The following is a 23,988-nucleotide window of genomic DNA, read 5'->3' as shown; positions in this document are numbered from 1 at the left end:
CTAGACATTTTCATATTATGTTATGAGATTCTGGATCTTATTTAAACTTTCTATTTTAGCTGGGTTTCTCTGACACTGCTCTGTTAGAGGAAGGGGTTGCACCTCATTACTGCCAGGCAGAGGTAGGTAGAAGTACAGCTTCCCACTCAGCCTCCACTGATAGCTGAGGAAAGGGGTGCATTCTCATCACTGAGTGGTCCCCAATGACATCATAGAGGGGAGGGAACTTGTTCCTGGTGTTGCTCCTTACTTGACACTCTCTGTCTGATACCACCCTGGCAAGGGTGTTGAGGTACCTCATCTTAGCACTCACAAGGGTGGAAGTCTGTGCTGGCATGAGTAGGAGTGGGGCCAGTGCTTTTTTTTTTTAGTATTGGCTTGGGTAGAGTGGTTATTCTCTAAGTTTTCTGTCTTTCTAGCTGCCCCTTCCCAATCCTTCAGCTAAAGACAGTATTTGTTGAGGCTGTTCTTCATTTGATTTTTGTCTGTGCTCATTGGTATTTCCAGGTTGCTGGCTTCTTCAGCTCCAAGTCTGGGATATATGAGACAAAGAGGAAACGGAGGGAACTTACTACCATGTTGTTCTGTTCCCAAAGTCCCTGGCCAGTCTGGCTTCTTTCAGAGTCTTCTTGTGTTTGTTCTATGGATGATGCCCAAGATTTTAGTTGTACTTTGCAGGAGGAATAGGGAAAAGTACATCTATTCCATCTTCCTGGAAATAGAAGTCTTTGGAAATACCAATTTCATAATTTGTGCAAGTATTCTATAAACCACAATGTGGAGTTCTCTGGGAAAACCTGAACTGGAGAATAGGGACTGGTGCTAAAGCTGAGGTAGAGTCTGCTCCACTCTAGATCTGGGGCTTAGGAAACACACACTCAGGCATGTATACAGAGCACATAAATTTAGCAGCTTAGATGAAATGGATCAATTCCTCAAAAGCCACAAAATACCAAAACTCACTGAATGTGAAATAGATAACCTGAATGGTTCTACAACTATTAAAGAAGCTGAATACACAGTTTAAAATATCCTGAGAAAAGAAATCTTCAGGCCCAAATGGTTTCACTGGTAAATTCTGCTAAACAGTTAAAGAAGAAATAACACAAATTCTACACAATCTCTTCCAGAAAAACAAAGAGGAGGAAGCACGTACCAACTCATTTATGAGACCAGAATTACACTAATCCAAAACCAGACAAGAACAAACTACAGACCAGTATAGATGCAAAAACCTAGCAAATGTAATCCAGCAATATGTAAAAAGGACAACCAAGTGAGGTTTATCCCAGGAATGCAAGGCTGATTTATATTCGAATATCAATCATTAAGAAAATTAATCATTGTAATGTGCCATATTAACAGCCTAGAAAAGAAAAACCACATGATCATATCGATTGATAGAAAAAGGCACTTGACAAAATTCAGCATCTATTCATGATAAAACTCTCAGCATACTAGAGGTAGAAAGGAATTTATTTAACCTGAAACAGAGCATCTAAAAATTCTACAGCCAACATCGTACTTAATAATGAAAGACTGAATGTTTTCATTCCCAAGATTGGGAACAAAGCAAGGATGTTTACTCTCACCACTGCTCTTTTTTTTTTAACACTTTTAAAATGTTTATTTATTTATTTATTTTTAGCTGTGTTGGGTCTTCATTGCTGCACGCAGGCTTTCTCTAGTTGGGGCGAGCCGGGGCTACTCTTCATTGCAGTGCACGGACTTCTCATTGCGGTGGCTTCTCTTGTTGCGGAGCATGGGCTCTAGGTGCGCAAGCTTCAGTAGTTGTGGTACGTGGGCTCCGTAGTTGTGGCTCACAGGCTGTAGAGCATAAGCTCAGTAGTTTTGGCACACAGGCTTAGTTGCTCAGCATCATGTGGGATCTTCCCGGACCAGGGCTCGAACACATGTCCCCTGCATTGGCAGGTGGATTCTTAACCACTGTGCCACCAGGGAAGTCCCATCACCACTGCTCTTTATCATCATAGAGGAAGTCTTAGCCATTGTGGTGAGACAAGAAAAAGAAATAAAGTGCATAGTTGGGGGAAAAAATAAATAAAGCTGCCCCTCTTTGTAAACATGATTGTGTAGAAAATCCTTAGAAATCTACCAAACAAATCAAAACAATCCTCCTAGAACTAATAATAAGTGACTTTAGCAAAGTCATAGGATTGAATCAACACATAAAATTAATTTTATTTCTGTATACTACCAGTGAACAATTGGAAGCTGAAATTTTTTAAATACCATTTACAATAGACTAAGAAAGGAAATAGGTACAAATCTAACCAAACATGTATAGAATCTAGATGCTAAAAATTATAAAAGTGTAAAAGAAACCAAAAGAAGCCTAAATAAATACAGAGAAATACTGTGTTCATGGATTGGAAGGCTAACATAGTAAAGATGTCAGCTATTCTCAAATTGATCTATAGATTTAATGTTCCAATCAGAATCCCAGGACAACATTTTTGTAGATATAAGCAAGTTGGTCCTAGAATTTATATGGAAATACAGAGAAACTAAAATAATAAAACAGTTTGAAAAAGAAGAGTAAAGTTGGAAGAATCACAGTATCTGATTGAAGACTTACCATAAGCTATGACAATCAAAACAGTGTGGTATAAGGAGAGACACATAGATCTTTGGAACAGAATAGCAGGTCTAGAAATAGACTCATAAAAACATGGGTCAATTGACTTTTTTATATAGGTGAAAATATCACGAAGATAAAAGTCTCCTGACCCGGTATTAGGCAAAATGTTCTTAGACATGCACCAAAAACATGACACATAAGGAAAAATTGACAAATTGTACTTCATTAAAATTGAACACTTTGGCACTATGAAAGTCACTCTTAAGAGAATGAAAAAAGCTATGGACTGGGAGAAAGTATTTGCAAATTGCCTATCTAACAAATGACTGAATAATGAACTCTAATCCCAGCTCTCTAAGCCCACTTAAAAAATGGGCAAATGACTTGAACAGACTTGCCACCAAACACAATTTATAAATGGCAAATAAACACATCAAGAGGTGACCGATATCATCAGCAATTGGGGAAATGCAAATTAAAACCACCATGAGATATCTCTACACATTGTTTAAATGGCTAAAATTTTAAAATACTGATGATAGCAAGTGTTGATGGTTTGAAGAGTAACTGGAACTCATATACTGCTCGTGGAATGCAAAATGGTACAGTCACTCTGGAAAACTGACGGCTTCTTACAAGTATTTACCACATGACCTAACAATTCCACTCCTGGTATTTGCTTTAAAAAAATAAAAAGGTATGTTCACACAGAAACCCATGTACAGATATTTACAGAAGCTCTGTTAATAATTCACCAAAAACTGGAAACAACCCAACTGTCCTTCAACAGGTGAATGGAAAAACAAATCGTGTTACATCCCTACAATGGAATACTACTCAGTGATAAAGAGGAATGGACAGGTGATACACAGAACAATTCGGATGAAATTCAAAGGAATTATGCTGAGTGAAGGAAGCCGGCCTCTAAAGAATATATGCTAAATGATTCCATTTATATGACATTCTGGAAAAGGCAACAGTATAATAACTGAGAACCATTCAGTAGTTGCTAGAGGGCAGAAGTAGGGTTAAAAAGGGGCAGCATAAGGGAGTTTTTGGGGGGAGATGAAACTGTTCTGTATCTTGATTGTGGTTATACCAGTATACACGTGTTAAAATTCATAGAACTGTTCACCAAAGAAAAAGTTCATGTCTACTAAATAAATAATAGTAATAACACAACAAAGGATGCTGGACCATTCTAACACTGAAATTATCTTAGGAATTATCTAGATTGTCTATAAGAAGGTCCACCACCTTACATTTAACCAAGTGTCAATGGTAGTGTGCAGTTAGCATTCAGAAGGGCCAGTAAGGAGTGTCTTGGCAATAAGACAATTGCTTAGTTAGCCATCTTAACTTTAGACACCAGGATATCCAAAATAAATTATTTTTCTTAGCAAATAAAGTTTTTTCTAAAATCCACCAATGTTACCTGCAGCATTCCATGGGTATGTGGCTGGCTGGTTATTTCAAACAAATTAACTCTTCCATTTAAAAATATATAGAGGACTTCCCCGGTGGCGCAGTGGTTAAGAATCTGCCTGCCAATGCAGGGAACATGGGTTCGAGCCCTGGTCCGGGAAGATCCCACATGTCGTGGAGCAACTAATCCCATGCGCCACAACTACTGAGCCTGCGTGCCACAACTACTGAAGCCCGCATGCCTAGAGCCTGTGCTCTGCAACAAGAGAGGCCACCACAATGAGAAGCCCACGCACCACAACGAACAGTAGCCCCCACTCACCGCAACTAGAGAAAGCCCGCATGCAGCAATTAAGACCCATCGCAGCCAAAGATTAAATAAATAAATATATTTATTTAAAATATATAATAAAAATATATAGAGTAAGGCTTGAGAACAGTCCTTGGCGTAGAGGATGTTTTCACCAAACTACCAGTCTGTGTTACATGTGGACCTCAGACACCAGCTTATCTCCTCCTTCTTCTGCTGCCCTTTGCTCCCGTGCAGGAGGTGGTGGCTCACTGGATCGCTGAAAGCCGCATTGCCATTGAGGAGATCCGCTTGTTGACCTTGAAAGCTGCCCATAGCATTGATACTCTGGGCAGCTCTGGTGCTAAGAAGGAGGTGAGGCCCCTTGGACCACCATCTGCCAAGCCTTCACCAAGAAGTTTGTCCCACTCTTTGGGCATTCCAGGTTTCATGGTGCCTTGAGGGCACTCAGAATATCAGAAGCTTCCATGTGATTTTGGTTTAAAAATTATAAATGTATAATTTATACATTTATACAATCACCCTTGCTAGTTCTCCTTTCACTGGGCTGCTTTAGGGAATGATTTTCAGGATGCAGAATATCTTCAGCTTTCTTGAGATGCAGCAAGAGAAGGCAGAGAAAGTAGAGAAATACCAAACTTTATACTGACTTGGAATTGTACCCGGTATGTTACTTTCTGCTAACCTCTTGACCTTGGGCAAAGTATGTGACCTGTCTGCCTATGGCCTAGGGTTCTAGCGAAGACTGACCAAGTTGATACAGAATGCAGAGCACTGTGCTGCCACATAGAAATGTTTCATAGAAGACACCTCTCGTCCCCTGCCTTCTTATGTTTCTGGCTTATTTGGAATAAGAACACGATCGTTTAATTATAAAAGCAATGAAATTGCCAAAGGAAAACTGATTATCGAAGACTTTTTAACTCTTTATGATCCCTAAGGTGATGAATGTCACTTATCAGTTGCCTGAAATCCTTTCAGAAACAAGACAATACAAGTAATAAATAAGTTAATAAAATGTGATTTGGAAGAGATATCTCTTTCCAAAAGGTCTCTGTTGACTGGAATATGTCCGTTAGCTGCATTAGTGGATCTTTGTTGGCTTTCATCAAAGATTGTGTTTCAGTGGTGTGTGTATGTGGGAAAGTTCCCTTGTTTCTTTTCACAAAGAAAATACAGATTATATCAAATTCTATCACATTGTGTATTGTCTAAGAAAGGAACATTCTTTTTATATCTTGTTTATGTAGATTGCAATGATTAAAGTGGCTGCCCCTCGGGCCGTCTGCAAAATTATTGACCAGGCCATCCAAGTGTGTGGAGGTGCCGGCGTTTCCCACGAATACCCTCTGGCTAACATGTGAGTAGATGTCATTTAATCACCATCTACATTTGATGGGCTTGGAGTTAAATCTACAGATGGCTTGATACTAACTGTTTATGAAGAAAATAAAAATAGCTAACTTACTTTAAAGCATAATTGAAGGCTAACTGAGGCAATATAGGTATTTTACTATAGAGCTCAGTACCAATAAATAGTTTTATGATTACAATTGTCATTTCACTCATTCATGTTCACTTTTACACTGAGAAGATGCACTGAGGGTTCCTGGGCTGTAAATAACTCATGGGGGTTCACCCTGGAACAGGAAGGAGAGGAGAGGAGCAGAGCAAGGCTTAGGTATGCACTTAGGACACTTTACCACCCATACCCAGAGGCCATGACCAGACTGCGGCAGTGCATGCCAGCCACCACCTCATGTCCACATGTGCTTGCTGGGATCAAGAAGGAATACTCTCCACTGCCCATCACCACCGGGCATGGTGCCACCTTCTCTCTCACACTGGAGATAAGAGTCTGGTGCCCCATCAGTTTCCCCCATCAATTTTTAATAAGAAAGAACTAAATATATAGTACTATATATTTATAGTATATAAGTGTTATATATTCTTCATGGCCTGTGGATTACCTAAGATATCTCCTAGTTCTAGCAAATACTAGTACCTACAGCAAATCAAGACTGAGATTAAGCCCACTGCACTGTGCCATTTAAGATTCCACTCCCAAGGTGAGGACTTGAAAATGGCATTTCACAAGCCCTTGGGCTGACTTTCCTTGATTTTCCCTGTGCAATTTTTCTTATCACTGCCTTGGCGAGATTTCAAACACTAATAATCTTGGCTTAGAATCAGAGTGACTGATGTTAAAGCACCAGGTTCCTCTTTGCTAAGTCCTGCCATCCCTGCTCTTTGTGTTTTTGCAGGTATGCCCTAACGCGAACTTTGCGCTTAGCAGATGGGCCCGATGAAGTTCACCTCTCGGCAGTCGCAAAAATGGAGCTGTGGGACCAAGCCAGAAGCCTGAGGGCCAAGGTGTAGAATTCATCGGCTCCAGCATTTGTATCTCATTCAGCTTTTGCAGCAGTTTAAGCACAGGATTAATTACTCACTTCGGTAAAGATTTGAGCATCTGTTTTAATCAATGGGTTTTGTCATTTCAAGGGTCACACTTAAAATTTTATAATTTCAAGGGTTTCAGTGAAAAAGGAAATTTCATAGCTGTTGTCATTCAGTCTAACACCTAAGTGTATAGCATTTATTTTTTAAAGGCTCCTCTTGTAAAGAAATCATGAAATAAATTGGAGAACTAAAGCATAGCGTAAAAATATTTTCACTTCTTTACTTTCAGGAATTGTTCCACTTAAATAAATATTCAAGGAATATTTAATCACTACTTTGTAAAAAATATTGTGGGATCCCCTTTTTAACATGGGTTTTAGGGGCTGGTTTAACACTTTGTGGTAATGTTTGCACTGGAGAAGGATGGATGACTGATTGGGTCATTTTAGAGTTTGTATTGCTATAAGCCTCTTCATAATTCAACAGGAAGCATTTATACATAAAAGCTGATTGTTACTAGAAGACATGGCATCTTATGAGAAAATATAATTAAGAAAATTTTTAATTATGTATAAAATGTTGATGCTAACAGTGGATAGTTTAACCTACAAGAAAGTTATGCAGTTTTGAGAGGAGATTAAAGACAGTGTTCTCTGAACACCATTCTGTTAATAGCAACACCCTAAGCCAACATCCTTGGGGCACTTTAAGTCAGCACTGCCAAGGACTGCAGCCCAGGCCATGTTGTAAGTCTTGAGCACCTGAACTGTGGTCAGCATAACTGAGGAACTGAATTTTTGACTTTTTTAAATTTTAATTAATCCAAATATAGATTCTCAACTCAGTTACTAGAAAACTTTTAAGTATGCTTGGAATAACTTGGATATGTGAATTGTCTTTTGCAAATGTAAATTGTATGAAATCTAAATACAGAGCAAGTATTTTGAATGAAAATTTAACATCCAAATTAAGAAAGTATACAATATATACCAGATTTTGAAGACTCAGTATGAAAAAAAAATTAAATGTCTCATTAATACTATTTTAGTATTGATTACATGCTGAAATGGTAATACTTTGGATATATTGAGTTAAATAAAATATATTATTTAAATTAATTTTACCTGTTTCTTGTTACATTTTTAGTTTGTGGAATTGGAATAGTTACTGGCACATTTTTTTTTTTTTTTTTTTTTTTTTTTTGCGGTATGCAGGCCTCTCACTGTTGTGGCCTCCCCCGTTGCAGAGCACAGGCTCCGGAGGCACAGGCTCAGCGGCCATGGCTCACAGGCCCAGCCGCTCCACGGCATGTGGGATCCTCCCGGACCGGGGCACGAACCCGCGTCCCCTGAATCAGCAGGCGGACTCTCAACCACTGCGCCACCAGGGAAGCCTGGCAAATTTTTTTAAATTTTCAAATGAAAGTATTTTGAGTTTGGAAAACTTTAAAACTGTTTTATTAGAAAGCATACACATCACATGAATTTATTGATGCGTAGAGATTATTTCAATCATTATTTAAATGTCATCTTGGAGTGGGGTTAGGGCCAGACATTTACAAAGCGCATGTCATGTGGGCTTTGTAAACATTTGCCTTTGAGCCTTAACCTCGCTGCACCTTGTATTTCTTTTTGTACGTTGGGATTAACTTTTAAACCTAGAAGACCCATATCTACTGAGGGCTTGTGTGGGAATCACTGAAGCCATATAGAAGCACTTTGATACTTGTGAACCACAATAAAGTACTTTATAAGGCATCCTTATTTAAAGTGGATAAAATCTTATAACCCAAGCTGGTCAACCTTATTACTAGTTTTAAAAGCTGTGACTTAGGAGAAATCAGGATTGTTTCTGAACAATTAGAATTAAAAGTTATATCTGGTAGTTGTAATTTTGTGATAATTTTTTCCTCTTTGAGAAAAACTGGCTGTGTTGGTGGTTGATTCATTTCAGTTGATCTGTTTTTATCTTATGTCTGTCACATCCACAGCCATCCCCCCATGTGATCCATATTCACCTCTCTCACCTACCTTTAATTTATTCAGATAAAATCATGTTAAAAAAGAGTAGTAAAAGTTGTTGAAACGAAAAATTCCAGTCTCCAAAGTATAAAGTAAGATCAAGGGAACTATGCCTCAGTCACAGTGAGTGAATGACTGTAAACATGGGAGTGGCAGGGCCATTTCTGGGGTCTCCTCAGGCTGTCACTGCGGCTCACTCTGAGCAGTCCACCCAGGACAATCAATCAGCCCGGTTTTGCCAGGAATTTGAACCCACACAGCTGTAAAATGAGAAGTAGCCCTTCAGGGTGACCCCACGCGGGAAGGCAGGAAGAAGGGGAGAGCTCACCAGTCAGGGCTTTACCCAAGATTTGCGGTGTGGGCAGCAGCAGGAGAGGAGGGGCTGTGGCTGCCCGACAGGAAGTCACCATAAAGCTCTACACATAAGCAGTCACAGAAGGTGTAGCAGTGCTTATCCAAGGGAGCAGCCAGTTAAGGATCTCTGGGAGTTGACATTCTAACCTTTTAAGAACACACAAGAGAAATTTCAGCTGATCACGGAAGAGCTGTTTTCCTCATCAACCTGTTTACAAGGCTTCCCCCAGGTCCATGTCACTCCAGCTCTTCCCACAACTCTGGTCTACTTACATGTTATAGGCATGTGTGCATTTTGTCGAAGAAAATTGAAGTGGGTGACAGCAGCAAAGACCAATAGTAGCATGTAGGTGATTCAATAGATGATAGGCTGCACAAGGCTTGCAGACAAATACATCTCCCGTTTTTCTTGAATTAAGCTACAACAGTTGCTGGGAAATTCAGAACAAGGCACTTCTCACCCAGGCTTCTGAAGGATTTAAATTAGTAAAGTTCTTAAATAAAGGATATTATAAAAATGAAATGTATTTAAGAAAATGACTGCTATGAACAAATGCTTGATTTCAGTCAAGCCAGGTAGCCTCAGCCAGACCTCTCTTTTTCCCAGGCGCCTGATGAACCCTCCCCAACAAGCAGAGTGGAAGGGGTGCAGGCCAAGCAGTGGGCCTCCTGTTAGCACTTGGGACCAATGTTTGTCTGTTGCACCTATTTCCCCACTCTCCCTTTGCCTGGATTACTGTGGTAGTCTTCTAACTGGGCTTCAAATCTGTTCTCATAGCGGCCAGCCTGAACCTCTCAAAATGCTGCAGTGGCTTTCCATCTCACTAGGAATAAAACCCTAACCCTCACCTTGGCTGACAAAGATCCACTTGAGCTTGTCCCCAGTACCTCTCTGCGCTCACCCACCTGCCTCCCTCCAAACAGCCTCTGGACTGTGCTTCCAAGAGACCAGACCACGACAGCTGGGCCTCGGAGTCTTGGCTCTCACTCTTTTCTCTGCCTGGGAAGACCTACCCTGAGATTACCAGATGCCTGCTCCTAAGTCACCTTGTCGAAAGGTCCTTTCCTGAGCACTTGTTCTGAACCAGCACCACCTGCTGAAACTCTCCAGCCTCTTTACCTGCCATTCTTTTCACAGCACTTATCACTTGACATATCTACTTATTTATGGTCTGTCTTCTCACTAGAGTCCACTTTTTTTGTGTACTGGAACCATGCCTGGCTGGTATGCACTCAAAAAAAAGTATGAATGAATGAATTCATGTGCATGGATGCGCTCCTTGTCCCTGATTTGCAATTGGCTAGAGGGCAAATCATTTACTTATAGGTCTGCAAACAACAGAGCAGAAGCCTGAGCACCAGCCCATGAGCACAGTGGTTGGACAACAGACCCAGAGTGGGTTATGGGTAACTGGAGAAACACTGGGGCTGAAAAGGGATATTAGTGCCCTAGAAGTGGGGTGCGCACAGCAGTTTGGACAGATCAGTTGATGAAATAGGTGTTTAATGAGTATTTTAACAATTCAGAGAATGCATGTTTACTTTTTAAAATTTTCTTGATGGGGAATGCAGCCTAAGCAGCCAGAGTGCTGTGATCAGCTCGAGGTACAGAGGGAAGTCAGAGTAACTAAGAAAAACAAAACCACATTCAGTGATTGTTAGAATTTTCCAAATAATATTCTGGGAAGTGTCCTCAAGACAAAGAGCATTCAGGGTTTATGATCCTGACACAATATTTTTATTTCTTTTTTTGTTATCTCTTTCTCATTGTGATTATCATGAAGAAAATCCACAAACATTCTAGGGTAATGTTTTGTGTGGTTGTGATAAGCTCTGTGAAACAAGGGCTTTTATCTGCTTTATCTTCACCCCAAAATATGTGAGGAAACAAAGGGTGATTGTCCTGAGCAGTGCCTCTCTGGGGCCCACCTGACAGGTGGAGAATGGCATGTGGCCAGAAGCTCCTTTGCCCGCTGCGTGGATGGTTGTTACCAGCCGGTGGAAAGTCCCGTTTCACTCTTTTAAACAAGTGAAAGTGGAGGCTGCAGATGCCTCCTCGCCCCCCTGCCCTGGCCTCTGTGACTTCCGTTTCTACTGGTTTTTCCTTACTGCATACCAGCCACACCAGCCTTCTGCTGTTCCTCGGATACCCCAGATATTTTTTTAATTAGAAACGATATATATTGTTTCCTGTTAAAATAGGGCACTCTTATGAGAAACAAATGTGCAAAAAGAACATTCCTGTGTTTTCTCACTTATCCCAACAGACCTGGACTATTGATTCCAAACCTTCCTCACTCTGTACGGGGGAAGGCTCTCCACCTACTCCCAGGAAATTAGGCTACTCTAGTTTTAATTTTGATTACTCGCATGCATGAAAAACATCAAAACCCAACTGTTAACAGGCTACCTGTTCCTAGGCACACAGGCCCAGTCCACTTGGATAGACAGATGTGAGCCTCAAGTCCACAGCCCCCTGTGCAGGCCAGGATTAGAGGTACCCTGGTAGTCAAGTGGGTGCTGTTGGCTAGGGATCGAAGAAGATCCCAGCTCCTGGTCAGCTGGCTGAAAACATGCAGCCTCCAGTGAGAGGCTGAGATCCCTCCTTTTTTTTTTTTTTAATAAATTTTATGTATTTATTTATTTTTGGCTGCGTTGGGTCTTTGTTGCTGTGCACGGGCTTTCTCTAGTTGCGGCGAATGGGGGCTACTCTTCGTTGTGGTGCGTGGGCTTCTCATTTTGGTGGCTTCTCTTGTTGTGGAGCATAGGCTCTAGGCGTGTGGGCTTCAGTAGTTGTGGCACGTGGGCTCAGGAGTTGTAGCTCACGGGCTCTAGAGCACAGGCTCAGTAGTTGTGGTGCATGGGCTTAGTTGCTCCGCGGCATGTGGGATCCTCCTGGACCAGGACTTGAACCCGTGTCCCCTGCATTGGCAGGCGGATTCTTAACCACTGCGCCACCAGGGAAGCCCTGAAGTCCCTTCTTAGCAAGGAATATTTTGGGTGAAGTAGGGCACCCATCTGGCCACAAACGGTATCTGGTCTAGAAGCTACGTAAATTCTCTTGTGATCCCTTAAACCGACAAAAGCGAATTCAAGTTTGAAAATGGCACATTAAGTTATACGAAGTAGAGAATGTCATTAAGGCAAGGGTCTCATCATGTCCTCACACAGACTCTGATCCCCCCCTCCCCCTCAGGACCACTGCTCCTTGCAGGCAACAGCTTCCAGCGTCCAGAAGCCTTGAGCAGCCTTCAGCATCACAAGTTGGGGGTGGCCCAAACCCACATTCTCAAGGCTTGCTCCCTTCCTGTAAATGTAACATTCTAGGTGTTCCCTCTATGATCACCCTATCTAAATGTCTCTGCCCTTCTAACACATACACACACATGCACACATTCCTTACCCCCTTCCCCGGTTTGGCTTTCTCCTGAGAATGTCTGTCTTGTAACATACTATGTATCTTTCCTTTTTATTTGCCTTATTATCCCCCCATTTCCCAACAAGAAGTATACTTGTGTTTTTGTCTCATTGCTACACACTTAGTGTCTAGAACAATGCCCAGGGAGTGATTAATAAGTCCTCACTAAACATCTGTTGACTGCCAGAGTGCAGGGATCCCAGGAACTTTGCTTTCCTTCCCATCTGAAGTATGGTAATACAAGCTGCTGTTTACTCACTGGCCATGCAGATGCTTAAAAGAAGATGCTCTAAAGCCATGCTTATCAATCCCCTGAGGAGTTTGAGCTACCCCAGCCCAGCCCCAATCCAGTGCTGGTGATGGTGACCTCACTGGTAACTGATGCACCAGGGATTCTGGAGAAATGAGGACCTAGATACTCACTCCCTGCAAATCCTGGTCAGATCTGTTTTAGGGTGTCTGGCTGAAAACCCTGGGAAGAGACTGGCTAACGTGTGCTAAAGGGAATCTGCTAGGTGGGCATGGAAGCAGAAGACCAAGAAAGGCTGGAGGGTCTCACCAGGAAAGGACACAGGGAGGGAGAGTGACCAACAAGCAGGGCTGACCTCCCTTGGCCTCCCCCACCTTCAGTCTGCGCCTCGCCCACTGCCTCACCTGATCAAGCTCTGAGGAGCTGCTGGTTGGCCAAGCTCAGCTCACAGGCCGCTGGGGCCTGTCCTGGAACAGGGAAAGAAAAGAGAAATATAGTGCCTGCCACATGTGTGATTTTAAATTGTCTAGTGCCACATTTAAAGAAGTACAAAGAAACGTGAGAAATTAATTTTAACAACAACAATTAATTCACAACACATCTCAATTTGGAAGCTAACTTTTCAATGAAAATACTTGAACTGTACAAAGTTAACTGTCTGTGGGTTTCATATAATTTATAGTTGAAAAAGTAGATCCACATACTTGAATTGTTCCAAACACATTTATAACTTTTCAAAAACTGAATTGAGCATCAGTTTTTAAACTTGAAGAAATTAATTTAAATGAAATTAAAAATTTAGTTTCTCAGATACATTTCAAGTGTCCAGCAGTCACACATGGCCAGTGGCTACTGTCCTGGCCAGGAGGTTCCTGAGACACTGACCCGCCAATCACACTCAGTGCAGGAAAGGCCTTGAGGCATTAGATACGGAGAACAGATGCTGAGCAGCCAAAACCACTGTTTACTACTGTAGCTAAGGGAAGGTAGTGTTTTTATATCTTCTATGCTTTTGTCTGGTGCAGGAAAAAGTTAACTCCAGTGCATTTCCTGTATTTCGAAAAAAACAAACAAACAAAACAAACTCATAATGACAAGAACTGCTAAGCATCTCTAGTTTACCAAGGGTCCTGTGGTAAACAATTCCTGAAGATCATGTGAGGGAAAATTGCTGTTTGTTCAGGGTAGTTAGGGTTTCCAAGTAGGAAAAAGGCTTGGCTCTAATACATGGAAATAGAAGGGTGTAAACTCAGTCTCTTGAGATCACACAGTTGATTTGTGAGCAGAGTCCTCCCCGCTTGGTGGAAATTAATGATGATCTTGTCATGGGAAATGGAGACAATACTTTTTATAAAATTCAAGCTGTGATAATCAATTATTCTCTCCCAACCCATCCTCTGCAAATTGTTTATAATGAGGTTTTTGGCTTGAGGGGAGATCGCTCCCAAATGGATTACTTGCTGCATTTCATTCTATTTAGTCCATCACAACTCCTGTTATCTGTCTCCAAGATGCCAAACAAACTTTCTACTACTCAGGGACTAAGCCATGAATGCAGCTGGAGGGACGGCCCACTCATCAGGTGTGGATGTTCAGTGCCTACAAGGGCAGGCTCCCTTCTCCGACTGCTGAGAGCACACAGGCCTCCATTCACAGCCAGCTCTCACAGATGACCTCAGGCCAGACCCACCCAGACCTATGGACCCTGGCGGTCTCTCTGACCATTTTGCTTGAAGTTAGATTTAAATTCCAAATCCATTTGAAACCTCTTTGCAAGAAGTCTCCTGCCAACCCATCAAGACAGCTGGACCAAATCCCAAAGGAGTAAATAATTTGACAGGCAAGCGCATAATATGTTGCGACCCTCACGTACTTAGTTAATGATTTTTTTTTTTCCAGTTTTTTTTTTTTTTTTTTAACATCTTTATTGGGGTATAATTGCTTTACAATAGTGTGTTAGTTTCTGATTTATAACAAAGTGAATCAGCTATACATATACATGTGCTCCCATGTGTCTTCCCTCTTGCGTCTCCCTCCCTCCCACTCTCCCCCTCCCACCCCTCCAGGCTGTCCCAAAGCCCCGAGCTAATATCCCTGTGCCTTGCGGCTGCTTCCCCCTAGCTATCTACCTTACTACGTTTGTTAGTGTGTATATGTCCATGACTCTTTCTCGCCCTGTCAAAAGTTAATGATTTTATTTGTTCTTTTTTAACCTCTCTTTTGCTGACAAAATTTGAAAAGCCATCCAGAAGAAAAGAGAGGCAGAAGCCACCAGTCACAGAAGCTTTGCCATTTGCTCCAAGTGGAGCATGAGTGCTGAGGGAATTAAAATAGTTCCTTCCTATTCAGTGTTGCTGCCTCATGATTCTTTAAAGTATTAAATCAAAAGGACTTTGTATTTATATCTAGATGAAGCAACACGACATTAGACCAACTGGAATTGAGAGAACACCAGATTAACTTTAGAGCCGAGGCGGAGAACACTCTCGTCCCAGGCAATTCCCCCAGTCCTTCCTGAGTGCCCGTGGGGATGCACTTGCCCACAGACCCATGTTGTCCTTGCCCTCAGGAGGTCTTTCAGCCAGCTGACAACTCCCTTAACCTAAAACTCCCACCCATATCTACAAGAAAATGCCAGGTTTTCATCAATCACAATCTTGAGAAAATAAACTGGTACTTACGTGGAAAACGTTGGAAAATATTTTTAGAATTTCTAAGATCCCATTTCCACTGTAGAAAGTTGAGGACAGTGCACAAGATGAGTCTGAAGCAACTTCAGCTGAAGGACCTAGAAGCAGGAAGCAAAAGAGGATCACAAGTGGGATTTCTCCTCATTTGGGACCTCTAGTCCCAGCCCCAAACCTCAGGGGATCAGATTCTGAGCAGCTGGCACTGTTGAAAATATTGGGTTGGCCAAAAAGTTCGTTTGGTTTTTTCTGTAACATCTTATGGAAAAAACCCAAAAAAACTTTTTGGCCAACCCAATACCTAGATGTCAGAGGAGACCACCCTGGAACAGGAATTTGTAATTTTGTAAACAGCCCACGCAGCACTGGCTCAGACCCAGCCCGGGGCTCTATTAATGCCAATTGGTAAAAGTTGCTGTTTGCTGTTACCATCAATTTTATACCATGTGAACTTGGTTTTTTTTAATTGTGAAAAATGGATTTATACAAGCACAGTTCAATTCATTCACCAAGTACTCGTTGAATGCTTGTTATGTTCTATATATAATACTAAATTCTGGGGGATCTAAGATGGACAAGACAGACATAATCCTGGCACACACAAAACTTACTTCTTATGGGGAGATGGTCAAGTAAATACAATGATTTTATTAGTGGAGTCCATGATATCAGGGGGTCACTGGAGGTTCCCAGACCTTAAGAACAAGAGGTGTGGGAGAAATGTTCTGGGTGGAACAGTATATGGGAAGGTTTGGGGGAAAAGGCTGGCAAGCTCTAGAAACTGAGAAGTTCACTATTTTTGGAATGATACAGAGAAAGTAGGAGAGAGGATGCCAGAGAGAGAAGGGGCTGGAGTATGAAGGGCTGCAGGGCCAAAGACGAGCCACTGGACTTGGTCCTGAGAGCAGTGAGGAGTCACGGAAGGGCATTGAACATGGGATCAAAAAGGTCATACCTGGTTTTAGAACTGTTGCTCCATGAAAAATGTACTGGACTCAGACCATGTTAGAAGTCAGACACCAGGTAGGATCCTGTTGCCCTGAACCAAGGCAACTTGTTGGAAGGGTTCACAATGGGGAGACAGACTGGATATAGACCCTAGAGATATTTAAGGTGTAGAAGGAACAAAACGCAGTTAATTGAAAGCGACATGGTGAGAAAGAGGATGAAATCAAGGACGATGTTCATGGCTTGGTGTGGCAACTGGCTAGGATTGAAGGTTCACTCTTTTATTTAATGGATTTTATAAGTTTTATTTTTCACTTTAAACGTTTGATGTAGCTGGGATATACGTGCATGTAAGTAAATGAGGTAGGGCCACTCTGTGGATCATTTCTTATACGGGGGTGGGGGGGAGGGTATCTATACGAGGGCTAGCCAGTTGCTTGATTAATCCATTTCTCCTCTCTCACCCCCCCACACACATGTCTAGTGGAAAGGCCATCTTTACCACATGCTGTCTATCATGTACTTGGACTGGGAGTTTGTTTGCTTCTGTTGACCTTTTGTTTACAGTGCCTATGCCACACAGTTTTAATTTTCTGTAGCTTTTTAATATATTTTAAAATCTGGTTGAGCAATTCGTTATCCAATTTCTTTCTTGTAGTCCTATAGTATTCTCACAAGTGAGCCATAAAATCATTTTGTTGGGATTTTGACTGAGATTGCATTGAGTTTACTTTAGGGACAACTGACACCTCTACAATATCGAATCATCTTCCCCAGGGATAAGACATGTCTACCTATTCCATAATTCCTCTATGTCCCTCAGTAGAGGGCTAGTCTTCATAGAAATCTTGCACATTTCATGTTAAAGTTATTCCTAAATATTTTGTTCCTTTAGTTGTTGTGGATAATATTTTTTCTATTGTATTTCCCACACTGTTTGAATGTACAAAATCTGCTTTTTTACCTTTTTAAAAAATTGAAGTATAGTTGATTTACAATGTTGTGTTAGTTTCTGCTGTACAGCAAAGTGACTCAATTATACATATATATATTCTATTTTCATATTCTTTTCCATTACAGTTTATTATAAGATATTGAATATAGTTCCCTGTGCTTTACTGTAGGTCCTTGTTGATTATCTATTTTATAGATAGTAGTGTATAGATAGTAGTAGTATAAGTTAATCCCAAATTTCTAATTTATTCTTCCCCTGCCCCTTTCCCCCTCAGTAACTATAAGTTTGTTTTCTATGTTTGTGAGTCTATTTCTGTTTTGCAAATAAGTTCATTTGTATCATATTTTAGATTCCATATATGTGATATTTTTATTTGTAAATAAGTTCATTTGTATCATATTTATTTATTTTAAGATTTTTTTTGATGTGAACCATTTTTAAAGTCTTTATTGAATTTCTTACAATACTGCTTCTGTTTTATGTTTTGGGGTTTGTTTTTTTTTTGGCTGTGAGGCATGTGGGATCTTAGCTCCCTGAGCAGGGATTGAACCCGCACCCCCTGCCCAAATTGGAAGGCAAAGTCATAACCACTGGACCACTAAGGAAGTCCCTATCATATTTTAGGTTCCACATATAAGTGATATCACTTAGTGTGATACTCTCTAGGTCCAGCCATGTTGCTGCACATGGCACTATTTCATTCTTCTCTATGGCTGAGTAGTATGCCATTGTAGGTATAGATATGTACCACATCTGCTTTATCCATTCACCTGTAGATGGACATTTAGGTTGCTTCTGTGTCTTGGCTATTGTAAATAGTGCTGCTATGAACATTGGGGTGCATGTATCATTTTGAATTAGAGTTTTATCCAAATATATGCCTAGGAGTGGGACTGCCATATTGTATGATAGCTACATTTTTTAGTTTTTTAAGATAGCTCCATACAATTCTCCACAGTGGCTGCACCAATTTACATTCCCACCAACAGTGCAAGAGGGTTCCCTTTTCTCCACACCCTCTCCAGCATGTATTGTTTATAGATTTTTGATGATGGCCATTCTGACCAGTGTGAGGTGGTACCTCATTGTAGTTTTGATTTGCAATTCTCTAATAATTATCGATGTGGAGCATCTTTTCAAGTGTCTGTTGGCCATCTGTATGTCTTCTTTGGAGAAATGTCTATTTAGGTCTTCTGCCCATTTCTTGATTGGGTCATTTGTTTCTTTGATATTGAGTTGTATGAACTGTTTTTATATTTTGGAAATTAATCCTTTATTAGTTGCATAATTTGCAAATATTTTCTCCCAGTCCATAGGTTGTCTTTTCATTTTGTTTATGGTTTCCTTTGCTCTTCAAAAGCGCATAACTTTAAGTCCCATTTGTTTATTTTTGCTTTTATTTCTATTGCCTTAGGAGACTGACCTAAGAAAACATTGGTACAATTTATGTCAGATAATGTTTTGCCTATGAGTTTTATGGTGACATGTCATATACTTAAGTCTTTCTAGGAGTTTTATGGTGACATGTCGTAAGCCATTTTGAGTTTTTTTTTTTGTATGATGTGAGGGAGTGTTCTAACTTCATTGATTTACATAAGGCTGTCCAGCTTTCCCAATACCACTTGCTGAAGAGACTGTCTTTTCTCTATTGTACAGTCTTGTCTCCTTTGTCTAAGATTGATTGACAGTAGGTGTGTGGGTTTATTTCTGGGGCTCTCTAGTCTGTTCCATTGATTCATATGTCTGTTTTTTTCCCAATACCACATTGTTTTGATTACTGTAGCTTTGTAACTGTCTGAAGTCTGAGAGTGTTTTGCCTTCAGCTTTGTTCGTTTTCCTTAGGGTTGCTTTGGCAATTCTGGGTCTTTCGTGGTTCCATATAAATTTTAGGATTATTTGTTCTAGTTCTGTGAAAAATGTCCTGGGTAATTTGATAGGGATTGCATTAAATCTGCAGATTGCATCTGTAGTATGGCCATTTTAACAATATTAATTCTTCCAGTCCAAGAGCATGGGATATCTTTCCATGCTTTCCATAAAAAAGCAGCTTTTTAAAAGTTTTGGTTTTACTGATTTTTAATTTCCCTTTAATATGTATTGAGTTGTTAATTTAGTTTTTATTTTTAATCAAAGGTGTACATGTCTGAGTTCAACAGTCAAATCACTGTTCAAAGCTAGTCATGAAAACATCAGTTGTTCCTCCTTCCCCCCCCTTCCAACATGCTAACTTCCTATTCCCGTAGGCAAACACTTTAAAACTTTTAAGCTAATTGATAAACATGGCTATCTACTTCTAAATAATGCAAGTATGCTACTACTCATCTCCCAGTTTTTATTTTGAAAAATTTCAAACCTTCAGAAAAGTTGCAGGAAGAGTAAAATGAACAGCCAAATATCCTTATCTAGATCCACATTCCTTTCTCTTTCTCTCCCCCTCTCTCTCCCTCTCTCTGTGCTATTTGACAGTTAGTTGCAGACATCATGTCATTTATCCATAAACAATGACCACACTTGGGGAATTTGATCTGGATAAAATACTATTATTCATATATAGTCTGGTATATTGCTAATCCTTGATTTTTTTCTAGTTTAGCCATTATTCAGTTGTCTTTCATCTTCTCCCCTACCAAACTTACACTCCCTCACACATCCTTCCTGCATTTCCATTCTCCCAATATAATCATGGTGGCATTATAATTATGTAAGTACCAGTCAGAATCTTACAGGTCATATGTACAATGTAATTTTGCTGTCCAATTCTTCTAAACTCTTCCTCAGGTACATCAACCTCCTTCCTCTTACAATGTTCAAACACGTAGGTTGTCTATCAGTTTCATCTTCTTGAAGAATTTGTTCCCTGAGCCTCTGGTCTGCTCTGGCCTATTCCAGTCTGGTCATGCTCTAAGTCAGCTGCTTTAGGATCTCTTTTCACCACCATTTGGAGAATCCCACCTTGCTTTCTTGGCTACCCAACTTTGGTGGAAAACATCCTTCAGGAGCTTCTTACAAAACATTCATGGGAGGTAAAGGTAAATCTGAGACCCTGTGTATTTGGAAATGTCTTAATTTCCCCCCCTTCATTTAATTGGCAGTGTGACTGGATCTAGAATCCTAGGCTGGGAAATCATTTTCCTTTAGGCTTTTGAAGGCATCACCTCCTTGTCTTATAACATTCAGTGTTATTGAGAAATCCAGGCTATTCTGATTCTTGTTCCTTTCTGAGAAATGTTCTCTCCTTCTCCTGCCACACCCTGGAAGCTTATAGGAACTTCATGTTTCCATATTGTAAAATTTCACAATGACATGAATGTGTCAGGGTTTATTTTCATCCACTGGGCTGGGCACTGGGAAAGTTTGACTTTTTGATTTTGTTCTCTGCTCATTTTAGTTAGCTCGGGATGCTATAACAAAATACCATATACTGAGTGGCTTAAACATACTTTATTTCTCACAGTTATGTAAGCTGGAAGTCCAAGATCAAGGCATGGACAGATTCAGCATCTGTTGAGGGCTGTTTCTGGTTTCCAAATGCTGCATTCTCACTATGTTTTCACTTGGCAGAAAAATCTTGAAAGAGCTCTCTGGGGTCCCTTTTATAACAGCACTAATCCCATTCATGAGGGCTCCACCCTAATTCCATCATCTTGAAGATAAGGATTTCAACATAAGAATTTGGCCGGGGGTGGGGTGGGGTGGGGTGGGGAACACATAGATTCAGTCCATAACATCTACTTTAAAAAACTAGTATCTGTTTCTGGATGTAGGTTTTTTGGATAATGGGCCTCCTGGGCTGGGCCTCTTGCTTAACTTTTATTCCTGTTTTTCTATCTCCATCTTTTTACTCCGCTTCTTAAGGAAATTTCCTCAACTTTATCTCTCAACGTCAACTTTGTCTCTCATGGTTTTTCATTTCTGCTATTTTAATTTTTTAAAATGTACAAGACCTGGTTTTAATTCTCTGAATAAAAGTAGTTTTTAAGTGGCATCCTGCTGTATTGTGGATGCAATGTTTATCTCTGAGGGTATTAACTAACAACAGCTTTCTTTTCCAATGTTTTCTTCTTCCTTCTTTGTTTTCTCCAAATTGCCTTTTTTCCCCATTTTGGCCTCTTCCATGCTTCTACACTCCTGCCTGGAGGTGTGCATTTGTCAGTATTCAATGTAATAAGGTCTGACTGCAAAGGTTTTCTACCATGCCAAGCTGTTCTAGGACAGTCCTGGTCACATGAAGAGTGTGGTATCATCCAGCTCTGAGCAAATGATAAAGTTTTCTGCTCTAAACTCAAGAGGTGCATAAATACCCTGAACTCATCTTGCTTGTTTTAGAGCTAACAAGATTGTCTCTGGCCAATTCTTGCATTTAAAGCCAGAGGATATGCTCCATTTCTTGTCTTGGAATGCTGGGGCTGTTTGGAGTCCTGTACAATATTAGTGTGTTAAGGGTGGGGTTTGAGCTTAAGTATCTAAATTTATGCACAACCAAATATTTGTAGAATTACTTCCATATGACCTTTTTTTCTGAAGATAAATGACTCATTTCTTCAAGGACTCAAGCCACACAACTTCATAAGCCTTTCCCTGAAATAAAGAGATTGAGGACATGGGGTTCCTCTTCTCCTGTTCACAGACATTGCCACACTTGACAGGGGCCAGGGAATGAGGCAAATATTCCCTCACAGATATTGAATTTTATTATATGCCATTGGAGAGTAATTGAAAATTGTCAAAAATTTATACACAGTAATCACATAACCTTGTTTTTGTTTTTGTTTTTGCGGTACGTGGGCCTCTCACTGCTGTGGCCTCTCCCGTGCCGGAGCACAGGCTCCGGACGTGCAGGCTTAGCGGCCATGGCTCATGGGCCCAGGCGCTTCGTGGCATGTGGGATTTTCCCAGACCGGGGCAAGAACCCGTGTCCCCTGCAATGGCAGGTGGACACTCAACCACTGCGCCACGAGGGAAGCCCCACATAACCTTGTTATGAAAGCCATACACCTTTTCAGTGTTGAAAAATATAGGCATACGGGACTTCCCTGGTGATCCAGTGATAAAGAATCCGTCTTCCAATGCAGGGGACACAGGTTCGATCCCTGGTCAGGGAACTAAGATCCCATATGCCATGCGGCAACTAAGCCCAGGCGCCACAACTACTGAGCTCTCACGCCTCAACTAGAGAGCCTGCGTGACGCAAACTACAGAGCCCTTGCGCCCTGGAACCCACACACCACAACTAGAGAGAGAAAACCCGTATACCACAACTAGAAAGAAGCCCATGCGCCACAATGAAAGATTCCGCGTGCTACAACTGACCCAACGCAGCCAAAAATAAATAAAATAAGTAATAAAAGAAATCTTTAAAAATATATAGGCATAAACATTAATTCTTTGTATGTATAACTGAGACTTTCCATTAACAGTTCTGAGGCCTTTATCTGCTCTTACAAAGTCATTTCCCTAAGCTGGGGCTTTGTAAAATGATGGAAATGTACACATTTTCTTTTGTAAGCCATATAGAAAAACAAACTTTTTAAACCGGCCACCCTATGTCCTGTATTTGTGGGGCCCTGGAGCCCACAGTAACCCAGCCTCACCTTTTACTCCCTGAATTTGGAAGTTATGGACGGTCCAGATGTGAAGTTCTTTGCTCTAAATGCTAGATGATATATTAAACAACGTATGCAGTAAACACTTGCAATAGGAAAGTGCTGATGAGCAGGATAGAGTCCTGGGTTCCCATGGTGGAGGATAGAAAGAGTCTGTTTCATGATAAGTCCAGTTATTTGTGAGACAACAGTATCAAAATTCTTAGACGTCATCTAGCACTGGCGTTAGAGAGGGACTGAGTTCTCTTATATAAAATATGTGCCTTTATACATTTTTGCATAGACTGCTTATCTTTTTTGTTTTCTTTTTAAATTTTTATTTATTTTAATATTTATCTTTATTTATTTATTTGGTTGCACCAGGTCTTAGTTGCGGCTCGCCAGTTGCTTAGTTGTGGTATGCGAACTCTTAGGTGCAGCATGCATGTGGGATATAGTTCCCTGACCAGGGATCAAACCTGGGTGCCCTGCATTGGGAGTGCAGTCTTAACCACTGGGCCACCAGGGAACTTCCGGCTCATATTATCTTTTATGAGATTCTTAACAGTGAAATATTACCTGACCAGACCAACCTAGGCATTTTATTTTATTTTATTATTATTTTTTTTTCAACCTAGGCATTTTAGAGAAGAAATCTATGCCCAAGATCAGAATCCCAAGCAGGGCAGATTCTACCTGTTAAGGTAGTGTTTTCTCCCCCTTCACCACCTCACCGTCTAGGAGGCTGGCACTGTCTAGGACGTGTTAGGTGTTTGTGTTGATTATCTCTGATCTACAGAACAGAGGGAGGTGTTAATGAACCCCATTTGAAGATGAGAGGTCACACAGTGAGGGCCAGAACCGCAGCCTGGATGGCCCCAACTCCAGGGCCTATGCTGGTTCCAGGACAAATTGCTGCCTCTCTCTTGCTCTCAATTAAACATACTGGGTGAGTCAAGACCACAGGGAGACACAGAATTCAACCCAAAGTCCACACAACCACTTGGGGCTGATGTGAATGAGGATGGACTACTTG

The 23,988-nt window shown here is 40.9% G+C and overlaps 2 protein-coding genes across 4 annotated transcripts in view; one reads left to right on the top strand and one right to left on the bottom strand.

Annotated features, from left to right (window-relative positions):
* Positions 1 to 7,855, top strand: part of ACAD11 (acyl-CoA dehydrogenase family member 11) — an 88,683-nt gene extending 80,828 nt beyond the window's left edge. The window contains exons 18-20 of one of the 3 annotated variants that reach the window (XM_032629600.1): positions 4,575 to 4,691; positions 5,588 to 5,697; positions 6,602 to 7,855. In XM_032629600.1, coding sequence (XP_032485491.1) covers positions 4,575 to 4,691; positions 5,588 to 5,697; positions 6,602 to 6,716 — 342 coding nt within the window. In that variant the 3' untranslated portion in view covers positions 6,717 to 7,855. Of the gene's footprint in view, positions 1 to 4,574; positions 4,692 to 5,587; positions 5,698 to 6,601 lie in introns of those variants that run through there. The other 2 variants (XM_032629601.1, XR_004349574.1) reach the window with 2 other exon arrangements.
* The window catches only part of ACKR4 (atypical chemokine receptor 4), a 45,420-nt gene extending 29,826 nt beyond the window's left edge, over positions 1 to 15,594 (bottom strand). The window contains exons 1-2 of the mRNA XM_032629610.1: positions 15,462 to 15,594; positions 13,185 to 13,247 (exon numbers count right to left, since the gene is read on the bottom strand). The gene's annotated coding sequence lies outside the window, so the exon portion shown is untranslated. The remainder of the gene's footprint in view (positions 1 to 13,184; positions 13,248 to 15,461) is intronic.
* Between the last annotated feature and the right edge of the window lie 8,394 nt (positions 15,595 to 23,988).

This window comes from Phocoena sinus, chromosome 4 (genome assembly GCF_008692025.1).
Source record: "Phocoena sinus isolate mPhoSin1 chromosome 4, mPhoSin1.pri, whole genome shotgun sequence".
Lineage (NCBI taxonomy): Eukaryota > Metazoa > Chordata > Mammalia > Artiodactyla > Phocoenidae > Phocoena > Phocoena sinus.
Note: the sequence above shows the minus strand (reverse complement) of the source record. Positions and strands in the feature narration are given on the sequence as shown.